At 38.7% G+C, this 17,505-nt stretch overlaps 1 protein-coding gene across 1 annotated transcript; it reads right to left on the reverse strand.

Annotated features, from left to right (window-relative positions):
* Positions 1-5,356: 5,356 nt before the first annotated feature.
* Positions 5,357-6,341, reverse strand: LOC148029143 (RNA-binding KH domain-containing protein RCF3-like). The gene is made up of 2 exons (XM_087688535.1): positions 6,216-6,341; positions 5,357-6,004 (listed from the first exon to the last, which is right to left on the reverse strand). Exons 1-2 carry the CDS (start codon positions 6,339-6,341, stop codon positions 5,357-5,359), a joined length of 774 nt encoding a protein of 257 aa, XP_087544661.1.
* Positions 6,342-17,505: the final 11,164 nt, after the last annotated feature.

Below are 17,505 nucleotides of genomic sequence, written 5' to 3' on the forward strand. Positions count from 1 at the left end.
GTTTGACAACATATCACTCCAATTGTGCATCATTGTAGAAGGAATGGTAGTGTTAACAAAAAATTACATTTTAGTGCATTTGTACTGGCTAGATTTCTAAAATACCCATAGGAATTTTGCTATACCCTTAAGAATACCAACATACATTTTGACTATTTTATTAATAGAATTAGCATTTATACAGATTTTAAACATAAAACCTAATTTCTTTGGTCTTGCCTTTATTTTTATAGGTTGAGAGAAAAGTTTTTGTGAGCATTGGGAAATAAACTGTTGTGACAGCATGCTCATAAGCATGGCCCTATAGTATCAACTCATCTTATAGCATTTACACATCTTCTTGTGAGGTCCAAACTTACTGAGACAATGTCATTTTGTTGATCTTTTGGAGTCATAGTAATGTGCCATGCAACTTGTTTTCTTAGACCTAGGCACCTTGAACTCCCACAATCCACACATTATATTAGTTCTTTTCCAATCATTTTATAAAGTGTTGAGTTTTGGAGAGATGACTCAAAGGTGCACTAAGGTAAAGGGGCCAATCATGTGACAAGATCCTATTGTTTGACAACACATCACTCCAATTGTGCATCATTGTAAAGGGAATGGTACTAGTAACAAAAAATGATATTTTAGCATGTTTGTACTAGTTAGAGTTCTAGAATATCAATCGAAATTTTGTTATGCCTTTAAAAATACCAAGATAATCCCTTTTTTTTTATAGGTTGAAGAAAAAGGGCATTGGGGAATGGACTGTTGTGGCATCATGCTCACAAGCATGGGCCTATAGTATCAACTCATCTTATAGCATTTACACGTCTTCTTGTGAGGTCCAAACTTATGGAGAAAATGTCATTTTGTTGATCTTATGGAGTCCTAGTAATTTGCCACGAAACTTGTTTTCTTAGACCTAGGCACCTTGAACTCCCTCAATCCAAACATTATATTACTTCTTTTCCAATCATAAAAGGAAGTATTGAGTGGTTGAGAAATGACTCAAAGACACACTAAGGTAAAGAGGCCAATCATGTGATAGGATCCTATTGTTTGACAACATATCACTCCAATTGTGCATCATTGTAGAAGGAATGGTAGTGCTAACAAAAAATGATATTTTAGTTGTATTTGTACTAGTTGGAATTCTAAAATACTAGTTGGAATTTTGTCATGCCATTAAAAATACCAACAAGCTTTTTGACTATTTTATTTATAAAATAGCATTTCATATATATTTTGAACATCAAATCCAAATCTTTTGGCTTGCCTTTATTTTTATAGGTTAAGATAAAAGTTATTTGTGAGCATTGGGGAATGGAATGTTGTGACATCATGCTCACAAGCATGGCCCTATAGTATCAGCTCATCTTATAACATATACACATAACCCAAGCACCAAACTAGTGACCATCCCCATACCTACACTTGGGATTATTAATCTAAAACCAAGATTTAGCTTCCAATATATGTGCTAGAAACCATGTCGATGCAGTTTTCCTAATCTCCATAATTGTAAACTTAGTTATGTCATAAAGTTTCTTGCTTTCATTTTTGAGATCATATCTTGGGGTCCACATCTAACATGTCATATCATGCCCTCAATCATAGGATAAGTAGCATGTTCATTTGAGGAGAATGTTTCATCCTATGATAAACTATAGTAACTAGGAAGTTTGACAAACCTCCTAGGTGATGTGATGATGGACATTGTTATTAAGAAACATTTTCGAGAGAGCTAACACATTAATCTTCAACTTGGATAATTTGGAACCTCTAATGTCCAAATTGGTTTGTCTGCACTTTAAAAATTTAGAAGCCAATTTAAAGCCTTCTTCTTCATTTGCAAGTTTTTGGCTCATGTTACAATTGATCATAATATTGTTACAATAAAAATAATAACATGATCCTAGAAATTTATTAATGCTTTTACCAAATTTGACCATTCATTTGACACTAAATCTTATATTTTTCCTTGGAGATTGATCTTCCATAGAACTAAAACATTTTTGTGTAAGATATAAGAAAGTTACATACTTGATAGCTTGAATCTCAACTTAGGCATCATCCACCATAAATATGTTTACTTCCCATGATTTGGTGTGATCCAAAGTGCAATTTCTCCAAGTAGTCAATCAAAGTTTGGTGACTCTAGCTATTGAGGATAAGGTTACTATCTACACAATTTGTACACCATTACCCATTGAGGTTACTATCTGCACAATTGGTACATCATTACCCATTGTAATGTGCATCAAATACTAACATTTTGGAATGAGAGAATGGCACACATTTTATGACCAAACAACAAAACATCAAGATCACATATATTGAACTTAGAAGTATTAGCACAATATTGGACATAAAATTTATATAAATTAGAAGAAATTATATGGAACTTATTTTTACAAAAATTTACATTCATTTTAATAAACTAGTTCCCATGTCCATTGATCACTTCTAATTGCCAAAATTTTTGGATCGAGTAGCTAATTTTTAACCTCGTCATACATTTGGTAAATAAGTCGTTAACTTTATAGGGGGATCACTACTAAATATGCAAGCTATCTAACATATGGATTCAAAAGAAGAAAATGTTTATATACCTTTTTTAAACACATGTTTTACATACATAAGGGTGCCATGTAAATGGGTTATTCACAGATTGAACACAAAACGTGTGTGTTTTATTAAGACAAAATTCATAGGTAAGAATTTTTTAAATAGACATTGAATGCACGTGATATAAGATGCTGTCGTGTACTGAATCTCCTTAGGATTGGCTTTTATTGGAAAGCAATCAATAATGAGAACTATGAGCAAGGTTAGCTCTTCACTGCATCTAAGAGGTTGCAGAAGAGTTTTTGATTGAGTTCTTTCAGGATTCTAATACCTGTGTTTCCCATGCACATAGATTGGAAAGATATGATTATCCTTAGAAGACTATGATACAACTTCTCTAAGATTTTAGAGCTAGTCCCTTGTATAGATGAATGTTAATAGATGCTCCTATTCATGCATGACACAATAGCATGATGGGTATAATTCTCTACCATTTAATGTTTGACAAACCTAATTGTTGCCTTTGGTGGTTATTTAATGCCTATACTCTAAAGCATATTTGCATGGGAAGATTTCACACCCTAAATCACATTAGCATAGGTCATAGCCATACTAGGACAAACATGAAAAGTTCCATCGTTAACTAAAATAGAAATTGTAACTTAAAGGAAATTTGATGCATTTATGAAATAGTATTGTGCTACATTCATACCATCCTTATGGGAATTATGGACTAAAAAATGACCCTTTAGCTTAGGAGTTAATAAATTTTCTAATGAAAAGAGATTTGAGTCTTGGGGTAAAGGCCAATACCTAATAGTCGAGTGGGCTCTCCTTGTATACAAACACACTATACAATTATATATAAGTGAAGATAAAGAAAATAAGGTTCATTTTGTTCCCACATAACTCTTCTATGTTCTTCTCTCTCTCTCAAAGAATAGCAAAGAAAGAGTGACTTCTATGGCTATAGAGCTTGAGGTTCTCTTAGCATCGAGACTCATTTGCTAGAGAAGAGTAGAAAATGACCCATCAGAAGAAGAGGGCACCATTTTTGACACCTACTCTATTATGGCTATTTGTTTATAAAGAACCTTTATGTAAGGTTTAAAGCTATCACACTCAAAGACTCTCGAATTACTCTCAACTTTTGATTGCATATATATTTCAACAATTTTGTCATCTTGAAGGATTCTCTAGGTTGGTTTAAGCTCATATTGTAGAGATTATGTAGGCTCAGATTGATTTTGTGAAGGCAGTTTGCATGTACGTGGTCTTCATGTTTGTTTTATACTTAGAAGATAGTTGGAATACTTAGAAAAGATTACAGAGAATTCGTATGCCTTTGGGAATGCTAAAATAATATTTTTACATTCGTTTTATATTGGTTTGATATTTGGATATCCATTTCTTGGCTTTGCAGGGCACAATCCACGGGTCTATTTTGAGTCTTTGGTTGGGTATATCTTGTTGTTTTTGTATACAAATGCACTTTTGTCATTATCGATTGTAAAAGAGTGGGGATAGAAGGGTAGGACACGGGTTAGCATGGGAATACCCAGTTATACTAACAGGGTATATAAGGTTTTGAGAGACCCAATTAGGGTTATCAATAATCAAGTCTCTCTTTTATCCTTCCTTCTAGCTTTCATGGCTTTCCTCCTCTTTCTCTCTCTTTTCCTATCTTTCTCTCTCTTCTGCTAGTCTTTCTCTCTCTTCTTCTTTCATCTTCTTCCTCTCCCTCTCTCCTCTCTGCAGTCTCTCCCTTCTCTCCTTCTCTCTCCTAGGTCTCCTTCATTACAAGTGGTATCAGAGCCTTGTCCTTGATCCTTCTTCTTTCCTTAGATTTAGGTTCCTTACAGTTCTTCACAGTTAGAAAATCCTAGTTACACAGTTTCCACAGGTACACAAGGAGTACTCAGACAAGCTGTCAGCCTTCTTGAAGACTATGGCAACCTTTCTTGGGGAGCTCACTGGAGGTTTGATCGCATTTGGAAGCAGAAGGGCAAGAATGGCAGCTCGTTTTTACTTTACAGAGCAATTTTAGGGGTGCCTCTTCCAAGAACACCCCTCTCGACTTGGGGAAAAGACTAACCGTGACTATCTTTTACAAAAAGTGAGTTTTCCCCCTTTTTTCTCTCAGAACCCTCAAGTTGCCATGGAAGCTTTAGCCCAAAATCTTGCAAGATCTCTCTTCCCCTTCTTTGAGGGCTTGCATGGTACCTCCGGCCACTCTCCTTGGGCTCACCCTAGAGTACCTGAGTGCCACCCCATACCCTGCTAAAGCCCCAGGGTAGCCCCCCTTAACATGACTTTGTGGATCAATGTTACAGCTCTCTCAAACAATCGGTCCAGCTACATCTCTGCTTTTATAGAAAGTAGCTACCTGATAGGCACTTTTCCTACTCTCTCCTCAACAGCTCAACGCAAGTTGCACTGAAACTTCAACTCTGTGATACCCTCGTTCTTAGGCTTACAATACACAATACCCTTAGAAACTGGCCGCCTTCTTCCTCCATGCCTCACTTGCACTCGATACACTACATAGCCATGTTTAATCTTGTAACCGAGACAACGGGCTTTGTCGGGACGAGTGGGACAAGTGATGCGCACAATACCGGGCAGCTACTAGTACTCCCAGCAGCGAACACAGAGGAGGAAACACATCACATCCGACTGCTTCTTGCAAAGCTTGGCATAGACTGTTTCACTGAGAGAATGTGTTTCGCCTTGGGTGTACATTAGAAACTCACCAATAGATAGTGTTGCTAAAGCCAATGTTGTTGCTCCACTGCAAGATTCAAGGGTTGAGCAAGAAATCTCTCCCACCGGCTGTCATTGCCAGCATATTAGAATTGGGAGCAGGAGGCACAAAGGAGCCTCCTTGATCCGTGGGAGTGTTCCCAAAAAGCCGAGAAGAAACTGCATTCAAGGCCTTCTTGACCAGGATAGGATCACCAGACAGCTGCACCAACTCATCATCATTGGAAGCACATGCTGAAAGCTGATCCTTTGGCATGACTCTTATTTGACAGGGTATTTCTTGCCTCATTTGTTCAATAATCTTGCCTCCTTTTCCCAAAAAGAAACCAATATGGCTGTGAGGCACGAGACGTGCGATTACAAGAGGCGGAGGTTCATCATCATGAGAGGCCCCCATGTCTGCCTCTGCAATCCTCCCAAACACTCTAAATAGAGCCTCTTGAGCATGGCACAGGCTCTGAGTGCCAGGAATTCGGTTTTCTCTGGTCGAGGAGATGTATATAACTCTCTCATCTGATCCCTTGACAAGATCCTCCACCTTTATCTTTGACTTGCAATCATGCCGCAATGCCTTGATTGAGGCCCCTCCCTTCCCAATCAGGCTTCCGATCTTTGAAGAAGGGCACAAGATGCGGTACTCCACATCATCAGACTGAGGGCTCTGATCAGGATTAGGTCTTTTCTTCTATCACCCATTGGATTCAAGTGTTTTTTTTCATCATCGTAGTGTGCGTACATGCGCTTTCCCGTAGATCCAAGGTAGGTATCCATAGAGAGGTATGGGCTGCAACATGAACGAAATGCTTGATAGGGAGACATGTCAAGTTGCTAAATGATGAGAGTGCTATTGTTGAGGATGATCAACCATTGCAACTGCAGCTATCCATCTTCTCAACCACTGCAACTGTAGCTGTACGCATATAGGCAGCATTGATTTTGTCAAGCGCAAGAATTGCTTCCTCCTCCACTCCCATCATCAGGACCTCCTTATTTATGAGGTTCACTTCCTGGATGCTCATCATGGGCAGGGGCAAGAAGACATTGATGTGTCCCAACAAGAAGCGTGGCACATCCTCCTACGTCAGCTAGCAGTACTCTCGACCATTGTGTTTTGATGCATGAAATGATTCCACAGAAGCTTGAGGAAATAGGCATTTCTGTGCAACCCCATTCTTGACATGGCATCCATACTTGCGGGAAGAACCGACAACTTGGACAACTAGGTCATCAAGTAGGGAAAGAGGATTCCCAAGGAAGATTAAAGGGAAATTTCTACAGGTTACTCATCAACTACAAGAGGCATGTCATTGATCTATTGGCTCAAAGACATCAGACCTTGAGGGAATTTGTTGGGGAGCTCCATCACTGCAGTGCTACCAGGAGCCTCTTGTTACTAGCACCTTTGGCTTAAGATGCATGCCCTCTTTTGCAGCCCTCACTGCAATGTTGTGGGATATGTTTTCCCCTGAATTGTCTCATACAAGAATACACTTGCTTGGGTAGCAATTCAGATCAAGAAGACATTGTCTCCCCATGGCACTCCTTTTTCATCGAAACATATAAAATTGAAGGTTCCCATCAGAATTCGTGTCTCTTCATTTGAATACCATGAGGGGATCTGTTCTGGGATTAATGGTGATCAAATGAATTGTTGAAGGATCTTCATTGTTCTAGTAAGGGTATTTGTTTGTTTAGGCATCATAGGATTGAAGATCAAGACAGTTCTTGAGGTATAAGGGTATCCGTTTGTTCAGGCATTGCACAGTTGTGGATTGCATTTCTATCCTGGAAAAATCATCCATGCTAATATAGCATGAGCCCAGAATGTAGCCTCCAGGAATGCACGGGAAACTGGAAGACATTGTGCCTTCCTTTCATAGCTATGATGTCTGTGAATGAATTGAGTTGATTACCAGCTTATAGACATATTTGAGAGCAGATTTGTGAACCTTCTTATGGACAATGATGGAACTAAGGATGTATGACAGAGAGCAGTGGTGGCTGCCAGGTGCAGATCAACCCATGGGCATCCCCAGGCCTATCGGGGTTGAGAGGTGTATTGATTGACCTGGATTGTTGCATATTGATGGACAGAACATGCCTAGAAGGATGGATGGTCCAATTTTTCCATGCCCGCCGCAGATCAATCATGTTTTATAGAGAATGGAAGGCCCTGGTTTACTACACCCTGAAGGTGCTGGCATTCTACGCCCCTAGGGCCTTGGTATACTGCACCCTCAAGGGGATCTCACTTTAAGGATGATTGACAACAGTTTGCAGAGAAGAGAAGGCCCTGATGTGCTTCACCCTGAAAATGTCAATGCACTTAGGAGGATAGATGGTCATGGAATACTATGACCTGCTAGTGACAAGTCTCTTAGGAGAAGGGACGAACCTGGTATGCCACAACCCGAAGATGATACTCTGAGGAGAATGGAAGGGACTGGGATTCTTGGTCCTGAACTTGATGATGTATTTAGAAGAGTACAAGGCCTCAGTGTTAACGCAGATCGTGGCAATGATTTTAGGCGGATGGAAGGGCATGGTATGCAAAAGTCAGATGGCAACACCTAGGCTATGTACCTTGTCATGAGGGTGGATCATACGCCAATGGATTTGATCAAGAATATGGCTATCACGAGCAGCATGATTATGGCCATTATGGACAACATGATTATGCTTACAAGCACTCCTTTATATGCAACAACATAGTTCTTATGCAAGTCATGATCATGGACATGTATATGGTAGCTCATACAGCATTGGTCAGCAGCATGCATATGGAGATTCTTATGCGATGCAGGAGCAGCAAGCCAGTGATTATGACCAGCATCATGCCGATACCTATGCTCATGGACTTGCTACTCATCATATTTATGGTCAGCCTAGGATGCAAGGACACCATTGTACTCATGTTGGACAATCATCATGCAATCTTGGGCAGCATGTTTATGGGCAACAATATGGCCAAAGTTTTGGTAATAGTCAACAACAAATAGATGTAAATGAGCAGCAAGGCTATTATCACCATATGCGATATGGACAGCATGAGTATCATTATGAGCAGCAGCCACGTTGGTATGACCCTCCATATGGACAGCATGAGCATTATGGTCATGGGCAGCCATCTATTGTACATGAGCAGCAAGATGACTATGAGCAGCATGTCAGAACTATTATTGAGCTGACCAGTGGACAGCATGAGTATCATTATGAGCAGCAACCACATTGGCATGACCCTTCATATGGAAAGTATGAGCATTATGGTCATGGGTAGCCATCTGTTGTACATGAGCAGGAAGATGACTATGAGCAGCATGTCAGAACTATTACTGAGCTGACCAATGGTGATGAGCATGTGTGAAGATTGCTATCTAAGGCTAAACACATTAGACACCTTACTAGTGATACGATACGAGAATTGCATGCTACGGGCTTATGCTATCGATGTGCTAAGCTGATATCTTGTGATCATCAAGACAAATGTAGAGCACAGAATGCAAAACTCCTATTTATGTTCGAATATCATTATGCCAAGGATAGGACAGATCTTGCTAAAGACCATTTTGATGTGGGTCCAAAGCAAGACAAACTTTCATTCAAGAAAGAATATCATGTAGATCTTAAAGATCATGCTCATATTACAGATCAAGAAAACATGTCCTTTCAGGAGATCCTTAGTCTGTACACATGTCACATATAAGGGTTGATGCATTACACTTCTCAGATTATGCAACCCCATGTGTTATTGACAGCATCCAACCGCAGACCGAGCTTAATCATATGATGTTTATGGTAGAATCGATGCAACAACTAGTGGTACTGACCATTCTAGCTTTACTTGTGGATGCTAACCCAATGCATGGAAAGGATAACCACTTTCCATTTGACCCCGATGGTAGTGTAGAGACCCACGCTTGCATGGATGACCTGTATGCTGGTGATGCTTACCATTCAAGTTATCCATTTGATCCCGAGGGTTGAAAGAAAGCTCTATCTACATCAGCACTCCCTCGGTTCAGCCCCCTCACCTTGAGGCGACAACCTTGGCTGAAGACGACTTGATTTGAGCCTGTTTTGCAGTAGACATCCATCTATTTTCGAACAATTTTGGGCCTGCATTAAGTGCACCCATGCATGACCTACCTGGGCTGAAAGTACCCTCAACGAGCTTTGTTTTGACATGTCACATGCCTCAATCAGAGATGCCCATAGGAAGTTATGACTAGTTTTCTCCAGTAGGCCTGTTTTGGACAGCATGTTGTCCACTGTTTGTCAGCCCCTAATTGTCAAGAATTGGAGGCCAAACTCATATGCTATCAACTTGCACATGTCATATACATCATATACACAATTCTATGCCCCAATTCCACATGAGATTCTCCTACATTCTCCTTTGTAATGCTAAGCAGAGTAGTACTCTACACCCCCCCTTTTCACTATGAGCCATAAGTCCTCTTTTTGTTTTTGAGGGAAAAAACCTTTGGGGTTGGGATGGAATGTAAAAGAGTGGGGATAGACGGGTAGGACACAGGTTAGCATGAGAATACCCAGTTATACTGATAGGGTATATAAGGTGTTGAGAGACCCAACTAGGGCATCAATTATCAATAATCAAGTATCTCTTTTATCCTTCCTTCTAGCTTTCATGGCTTCCCTCCTCTTCCTCTCTCTTTTCTTGTCTTTCTCTCTCTTCTTCTTTCATCTTCTTCCTCTTTCTCTCTCCTATCTGCAGTCTCTCCCTTCTCTTCTTCTCTCTCCTAGGTCTCCTTCATTACATCGATTCTTTATCAAGTTCATAGAAAGCATTTTTCAATATTGAAAGCCTTGATGGAACATAATTTGTATATTGAAAAGAGTGAATATGTAGTATGTTGGTCTAAAAGAAGTAGGTGAAGCTTATATGGCATTAAGCTTGAGCATATGGATCCAAATGTACAGGAGTAATTGGATGCATTGTCATACTCCATTATTAAAATAATACTAAGAATTTTTTTTATTATTTTAATGCAAAAGATATGACATGTGCATATGGTGGATGGAACAAGCTTTGTGATTTGTATGAGAAAGAAAGTGTTGCTTTATAGGTATGCTAGTTGAAGAAACTGATTGATCCCTACACGGGGGAGGGGACTTCCATGTCCAACTAACTCAATGAGTTAATGCTCTATTTAGCTAATGAAATCTCACAAGATTGTCTTTCATGATTTAGTTAAGGCTATGTTCTTGTTAGTCATCTTGCTTGAAACTTGGGATACTTTTAGGACTACCATTAATAACTCTACACCTATAGGTGGTCTTATAAGTGCTAATGTTGAGGGAAATTTTCTCACTAAGGAGGTGAATAGAAAGAAGAATGCATGGTCAATGAGTTGGAGTGTGCTTATGTTGAGGGAAAGGTCGAATGCCAAGGGGATCTCTTGTGAGAAAGACAAGTCATGTAGCAAAAAGGATATTGAATGCTTCTTTTGTAGCAAGAAGGGATACATTAAAAAAGGAATTGCTACAAGTAGAAGAATAAGTAAAAGTAAAAAAATGAAAATAATTACGATAGCAAAAAGGAAGAGGAAAACAAGGTCAAGATAGAAGAGATGAATGCAAAAAAATAGTAGCGATGGTGATGGTTTGTATCCTCTTTGGGTGTGATGCATTCTTAATAGCCATGGATAATGGCATGCCTCAAGACTAGATTTTGGATTATGAAGCATCATTTCATGTTACTCCATATAGAGAGCGGTTCTCAACTTATGATACTAGAAAGACATGATGTGTCTATTTTGAAAATAACTAGGCATGCAACATTATTGGAGTATTGTTGGCATTGGGGATATACACTGGTCACTAGAAAATGGTTCTTATTTTGTCTTGTGGAATGTATGGCACATTCCAAAATTGACAAAATTTTGACAATAGATTAAAAATTACTAGATTGATTTGACCAAAGGGCCAAAATCTAGCACTTTGTATCCTTTATGTGTTTCTGATATTAAAGACCATGTTGTAGCTATCATTAAACACCCATCTATTCCTTTATGGAATAACCATTTGTGGCATATGTTAGTTAGTAGAAAGAAAGCTTTATGCCATTCAAACTATCTTCCTTTTCAAAATTTAATGATCTTGGTTTTTTTGAGCACTATCTCTTTGGAAAGCAAGCTAAGATATTACATATGTGAGGTAGTAGGAATTAAAGATTACTAAGTCTTGATTTGGTTCATAGTGATTTGTGTGAACCTACCCACAATTTCATTAGACAGAGCATCGTACTTTGTCACTTTTATAGAAGATGCTAGAAGGAAGGTTTGGTCTAATTCACAAGAAGAGTGATATGTTGGATACATTTGAAAAGTTCTTGGCATTTGTAGAGAACCGGTTAGGTAAGAAGCTTAAGTACTTGAGGACATATAATAGTGGAGATTACACCTCACATGCATTTACAAAATTTTGTGCAAGTCATTATATCAAGAGAGAGTTGAGAGCTCTTGAGAATCCTATTCAAAATGGTTTCTATCTGGACTTGCATGAATATACTTACATGTAGTAACTTGAGGGATTTATTGTGGAAGGCAAGGAGAAGTTAGTATGTAAACTACATAATTGCTTATATGATTTGAAATTGAATCCCAAGAAATTACATAATAAGTTTATTACCTTTATGTGGTTCTAAGGGGACACTAGGAGTGAGATCTTTGATTAATACCTTTATAGTAGAAATGCTGGGAATGGTAGCCTTATGATCTTGATTTTCTATGTGGATGACATGGTATTCTTGGTGTTAGTATTATACAAGATGGAGACAAAAAAAAAACTCTATTTGTCTTAGAACAAATATTGGAAAGGTATTGAATCATTTTTAATATGGAGAGAAGGAAGGGTATCAATGTTCTATTGCCTTTATATTTGAAGTTTAGCAAGGAGGGCAACCCCAAGTTAAACTAGTACATGATTGAAATGGCCAAAGTTCCTTATGTATCCACAATTGGTAGCTTGATGTGTACCATGGTTGCTACACGTGTATACATTGCCTATGCAATGGAGTTGTTAGTAGGTACACTGTAAACCTTGGCAAGAAGTATTGAGAGGCATCCAAGGGTATCATGAGATTACTTGAATAACACTAGATCTATGTGCATATGCTTTGGAAGAAAGGATGCACATGCTCTTTTATATGTAGATATGTTGTTGGGTATATGGTAAACCTTGGCAAGAAGCATTGGGACGCATCAAAGGGTATCATGAGATACTTGAATAATAGTAGATCTCTGTGCATATGCTTTGGAAGAGAGGATGCATATGTTCTTGGATATGTAGATATTGATATTTGCAAGGAGCGAAGACTCTAGTAGATTTACTACAAGTTTTATATTTAGTCTAGTAGATACTAATTTTGCAAGGAGTGTAGACTCTAGTAGGTCTACTTCTTAGGTCTTGTCTTTGCCTCGATCTCATTTTCTTTCTTTTGAAATATATCCTTTTTTTTCGATCTTTTTCATGCAATGTACTGATTCTATAGATAAATACATCCACATGGGAGTATCTTAGGTCATACATGATTTGCATTCATAGATTCATGGCATGATTACTAATTCATACTCAACATGGCACAAAAGAAAACAAAACCAACATGGCATATTCTCAGTATAACCAACCAAATAAAATATCCTAATGCATGTAATCTCTTAGGGAGAGTCTCCTTTATGCTAGCAAACATTTTTCAACATGAAATATTGTTCACCCTCACTTGGGCTTCCATGTGGAGTTTAAGGCAAAGTAATGATAGGGAAAGAAAAACAAATACAGTCACATGCCAACCACATAGTTAAATGGTATGGTATCAACACAATCAACCATGAAGCAAAATATTAGCCTAAACAACGCAGTAAGGTTAAATGGCATACTCCCAATCATATAGTCACATGGCATAGTCATGGATCAAACTCTAGTCAGATGATGAAGCAAATGATAAACATATAAAAGTAGCAACACAATGAGACATCTAGAGTCTCTCAAAAAAAGCATCTCCCTTAGCACGGTACCAGTCCACACACAATGGTGGACAAACACTCCCCATAGAGCACATCATCTAGCTCTAGACACATGCAATGGCTCATCTCCTCTGCGCGGCTCTTGCCAAACCATTGCACCTTGCAACCACATCCAAGACATAGTCATAGCACTTAGCAAATGTAGCCAATAACCCCCTATCCATATCACCAATCAAGATATAAAATGTTTACAACAATGCAAGTAGTAACAATGAAAAGACCCCCATAAGACAAATCTGAGAGTAAAAACATGCAAGACTACTTACTGATAGAAAAGGTGAGACCTCTCCACCCTACCTCTAATAATGACATCATCAATGTCTATGGGAAAGAACAATCATCTAGCAAGTAGCTATGATACACTGGAAACAACCTCTCTAAAATCTTCTCCCCAGATCCTACGAGTGTTGTGAGTTTACCTTGATGCCCGATTGAGTACCCTCCTCTCTCTTGCACTCCGGTAGCTCCACGATTCTTGATGCTAGCTCAAGCATCCTCAAGCCTCCTCCATCTCCAAGCTCCATCCTCCATAGCCGCGCGCGCAAGAAAAGAAAGGGGAAGAGAAGAGAAGAAGGGGAGAGGAGATGGTGAGGAGCTTCACCCTCTTGATCCCTCACTCTCACACACACTCACTCCCTCACACTCTCACACTCCCTCTCTTAAGAGCACACACAAGCAAGGAGTAGAGAAGAAGAGAGGAAGAAGAAGACTCTTTTTTCCACACACCAAAGAATGAGCTTCCCATTCACTTTTCAACTTTATATACATGCCCTAATTTCCATGGGCGGTCATCCCCATTTTTTACATGGCCGGCCATTAGCCTAGGCCCCTTTTCTCATTGTCCTTCTATCTTCCTAGCTTCCTTTCCATCGCCTGTCTACACTTACAAATTGCATGGGTGAGAGCCCGGCACTCTTTTACAAGATTTCAGGGTGCGCCTTTTTATTTTAAAATGCGCATTTTCCCCTTTTGCATTTGCCTTGGACTTTTAAGGTTGCCCTTGCGCTTTTGGTCTTCTTTCCTCTTCTTTCTTCAATCGGGCTACCTTTTTTCCGCCTTTGCCCTGCGTCTTTCCCACTTTCTTTTGCTTTCTTCGTGTTGGGGTTAACACTTGTCAATGGTTGTAGTAAGAGGAGTAGTAGTGGCTTTGGTGGTGGCTTGAGTAGCTTGCACATTATCTTGAGTGCCTTGGATGGCTTGCGTAGCATCCTTGCTAGGTTCAGTGGCTTGGGTTGTTTCTTCTACATCTTTAGTACACTTGGTTGCTTTCTCCTCTGTAGTAGTGGGGGTGGGAAGTGAATCATGAATAGCAACTTCCTCCATGAACCCTACAAGCATGATTTGACCCTTAGACTCCCATGCATGAGCTCAAAAACTATAAATACAAAAGCGACAAGATGCTTTACATGGGTTAAAGTACTTACTCTCCTGTAAACCTTTCTCTTGATTAGGGATAACTCCCATAGGGTAATCAATCCATCAAGGAAAAACATTTTCCTCTCATTCCATCAAATTTCTCTCACATAATGCTGGAGAATACATAGTATTCTTGTTGTGAACATCAATCCACTCTCTTGTGAATTTTGAAGCTACATCCAACGTCTTCTCCTCTACACATTGTATTATCCACTTGTAACATTATCGATACAAATGACACAAGTAAATACATGAAATCTCCTATTAAAAGTTGGGTAGAGTCTCCTTTGTACAAGCAAGCATTTCCAACATGATATACATAACACCCTTGCTTTAGCTTCCATGTGGAATCTGAGGCAAAGTAAAGATAGGAAAAAAAATGAACATCGATAAGTTTTGTAGAGTCTCCCTTGTACAAGAGACAAGTATTCAATCAATAAACTAACTACCCAACCTTTGGCTTCCACGCGAAATTGAAGGTAGAGAAATCAATAACATAACATCGCTTCCATATGTCATTTCATCCACCCCATAAGCACTCACCATGAGAGAGAAAATGAGTAATGTATAACTATTGTAATAAACCAACCACATGTCTCTCATCAAAATCAAGGTTTTAATGTTCAAAAAAATGAAGTAATCTAGATACAAACCTATAAATCATGTGTTTGGCTAAGAAGACAAGCTCTAGCATCTTCTCTATAACATCTAAAGACTTCACCATATCCAAGAGATGTACAAAATCCTACACACATTTTACAAAAACTTAACATTAGCACATACACATTAAGAAAACACTAAAGAAAGCAATGAATGTATTGTGTTGTGTCAACTTGCATGGCATGATTCTTCAAGTTCAGCCTGAAGAATTCCTCAAATGAATCTAGAAACTGTGGACCTTCTACTTGTATCCTTTGAATCTGTAGCATTACCTCTGAATGCAAATGAGCACAGTATGCCTCTTTCTTCATGTAAATCTAAAAGTCCTTGTAATCACCAAAATGAGGGTATTGGGGGTCTTTAGACTCTGTAAGATGCAACAATATTTTTTTCCTGCAATGCATAATGGCATAAACAAAGAGGAAGCATTGAAGAAATACAAATAGGAAACATAATAAGATACAAATAGGAGACATTGAAGAAATAGAAATAAGAAACATAATAAGATACAAATTGGAAGCATTAAGGAAGCAACACACACACACAAGTTTCTTTACAAATACAAATTACCTCTCGAGAGAGATTTTTGAGCTTGTAAGACAATACAACTTTTCTCTTGTGCTCTTGAGCTTGCATCATCTCACCTTAGGCCAAATAACAACTTAAAGAAATCATCCCCATTTTGGGGATTGGCAATGCATAGGTACTTGTAATCCTCTTCCACTCTTATATACTTATCTAAATGCTTCTTCCTCTTTGCCTCATCTAGACCAAGAACCTCAATCTTAGCAGTTTCTTTTGAGATGAAGGCGAGAAGGGGGGGGTCACTCATGAATATATATATATATAGCTAGAGGTATAAATGCACATTCCATACAAGAGAGCTAGAGATAAAAAAGCTCCTTCCATACGAGGAGCTGAGATATTAAACTGCAAGGAGAGTTATACCATGGAGTGGCACCATGATAATATCTTCCCTCTATACTCATCTCAACCTCAGCCCACTTCCTCATGTCTAGACTCGATATATCTAGAATGGATTTATTGTTTGTATTACCAAAATTTTGGAACATATACACCTCATGTGCAATATTTGGAGTAACATGTGTCCTACAAATACTCTCGAAAACAAATGTAGTCATAACATGGGAATGTAAACATAACACAGTACAATGATGAGCATAGTTGGAGGAATAAGACTTATGCATTGGTGGTGTTGAGTGCAAGTAGTAGCTTTGTTTCCTTTGCCTTTGGTATCTCAATGAATCAACATTGCACACAAACATGGTATTGAGCATTGTCAGAGTACTCTACAATTGAAAAGCAACAAACATAAGAATGGGATACAAACATTCAATGCTTGCATGTATAATGGACAAAGTATGAATGATTACTTACTTTCTTTGATGCTTCTCCACCATGTTTTTAGCTATGGTTCCCATCCCAAACCAAGAAATTCTTGCCCTTAAGGTCTTGCCATTCTCTGACACAAGGAAGTGTCCCATAGTCGCAAGATAACCAGTCAAGTCAAAGGAAGGAATCAACCATTGAACAAATTTGACTACCTTGTGAGACACCAATCTGCAAAGAGGCACATTAGGAGGCAACACTCTCTTCTTGACATAAAAATGACTCAACACATTCTTCATCAAGCCTAGAGAGACTTGCTTGCCTAGGTGCCTTGAGTGGTTTCTTTGGGTTTCCATCCTCATCCTCCCCTTGACCACCATCATCACCAACCTCCTCATTATCATCTAGACCCTCGTGGTGCACATTAGTCTTTGTAAACACTAAATTTATTTTTTTTTAAAAATAATGGCACTAAAGAAATCATATATAAAATGATAAACAATAAATAAAGAATTAAAAACAACAATGATGTATACATGAAATGGACATATAACTGTCTACCTATGTGCTTAGCAACCTCGTCAATGGTATTGGAGTCCCCATCTACTTGTGCTCCATCGTCACATCTTGTTGGACCACATCCTTTATTTATTGGAGGAGTGTCCAAAGGTCCCATACATGATGATGCCTCCTGGTCTATGATCTATGTGGGATG

The sequence above is a fragment of the Lygodium microphyllum genome, chromosome 11, assembly GCF_053477565.2.
Source record: "Lygodium microphyllum isolate KBCC chromosome 11, Lygodium_microphyllum_v1.1.10, whole genome shotgun sequence".
Classification (NCBI taxonomy): domain Eukaryota; kingdom Viridiplantae; phylum Streptophyta; class Polypodiopsida; order Schizaeales; family Lygodiaceae; genus Lygodium; species Lygodium microphyllum.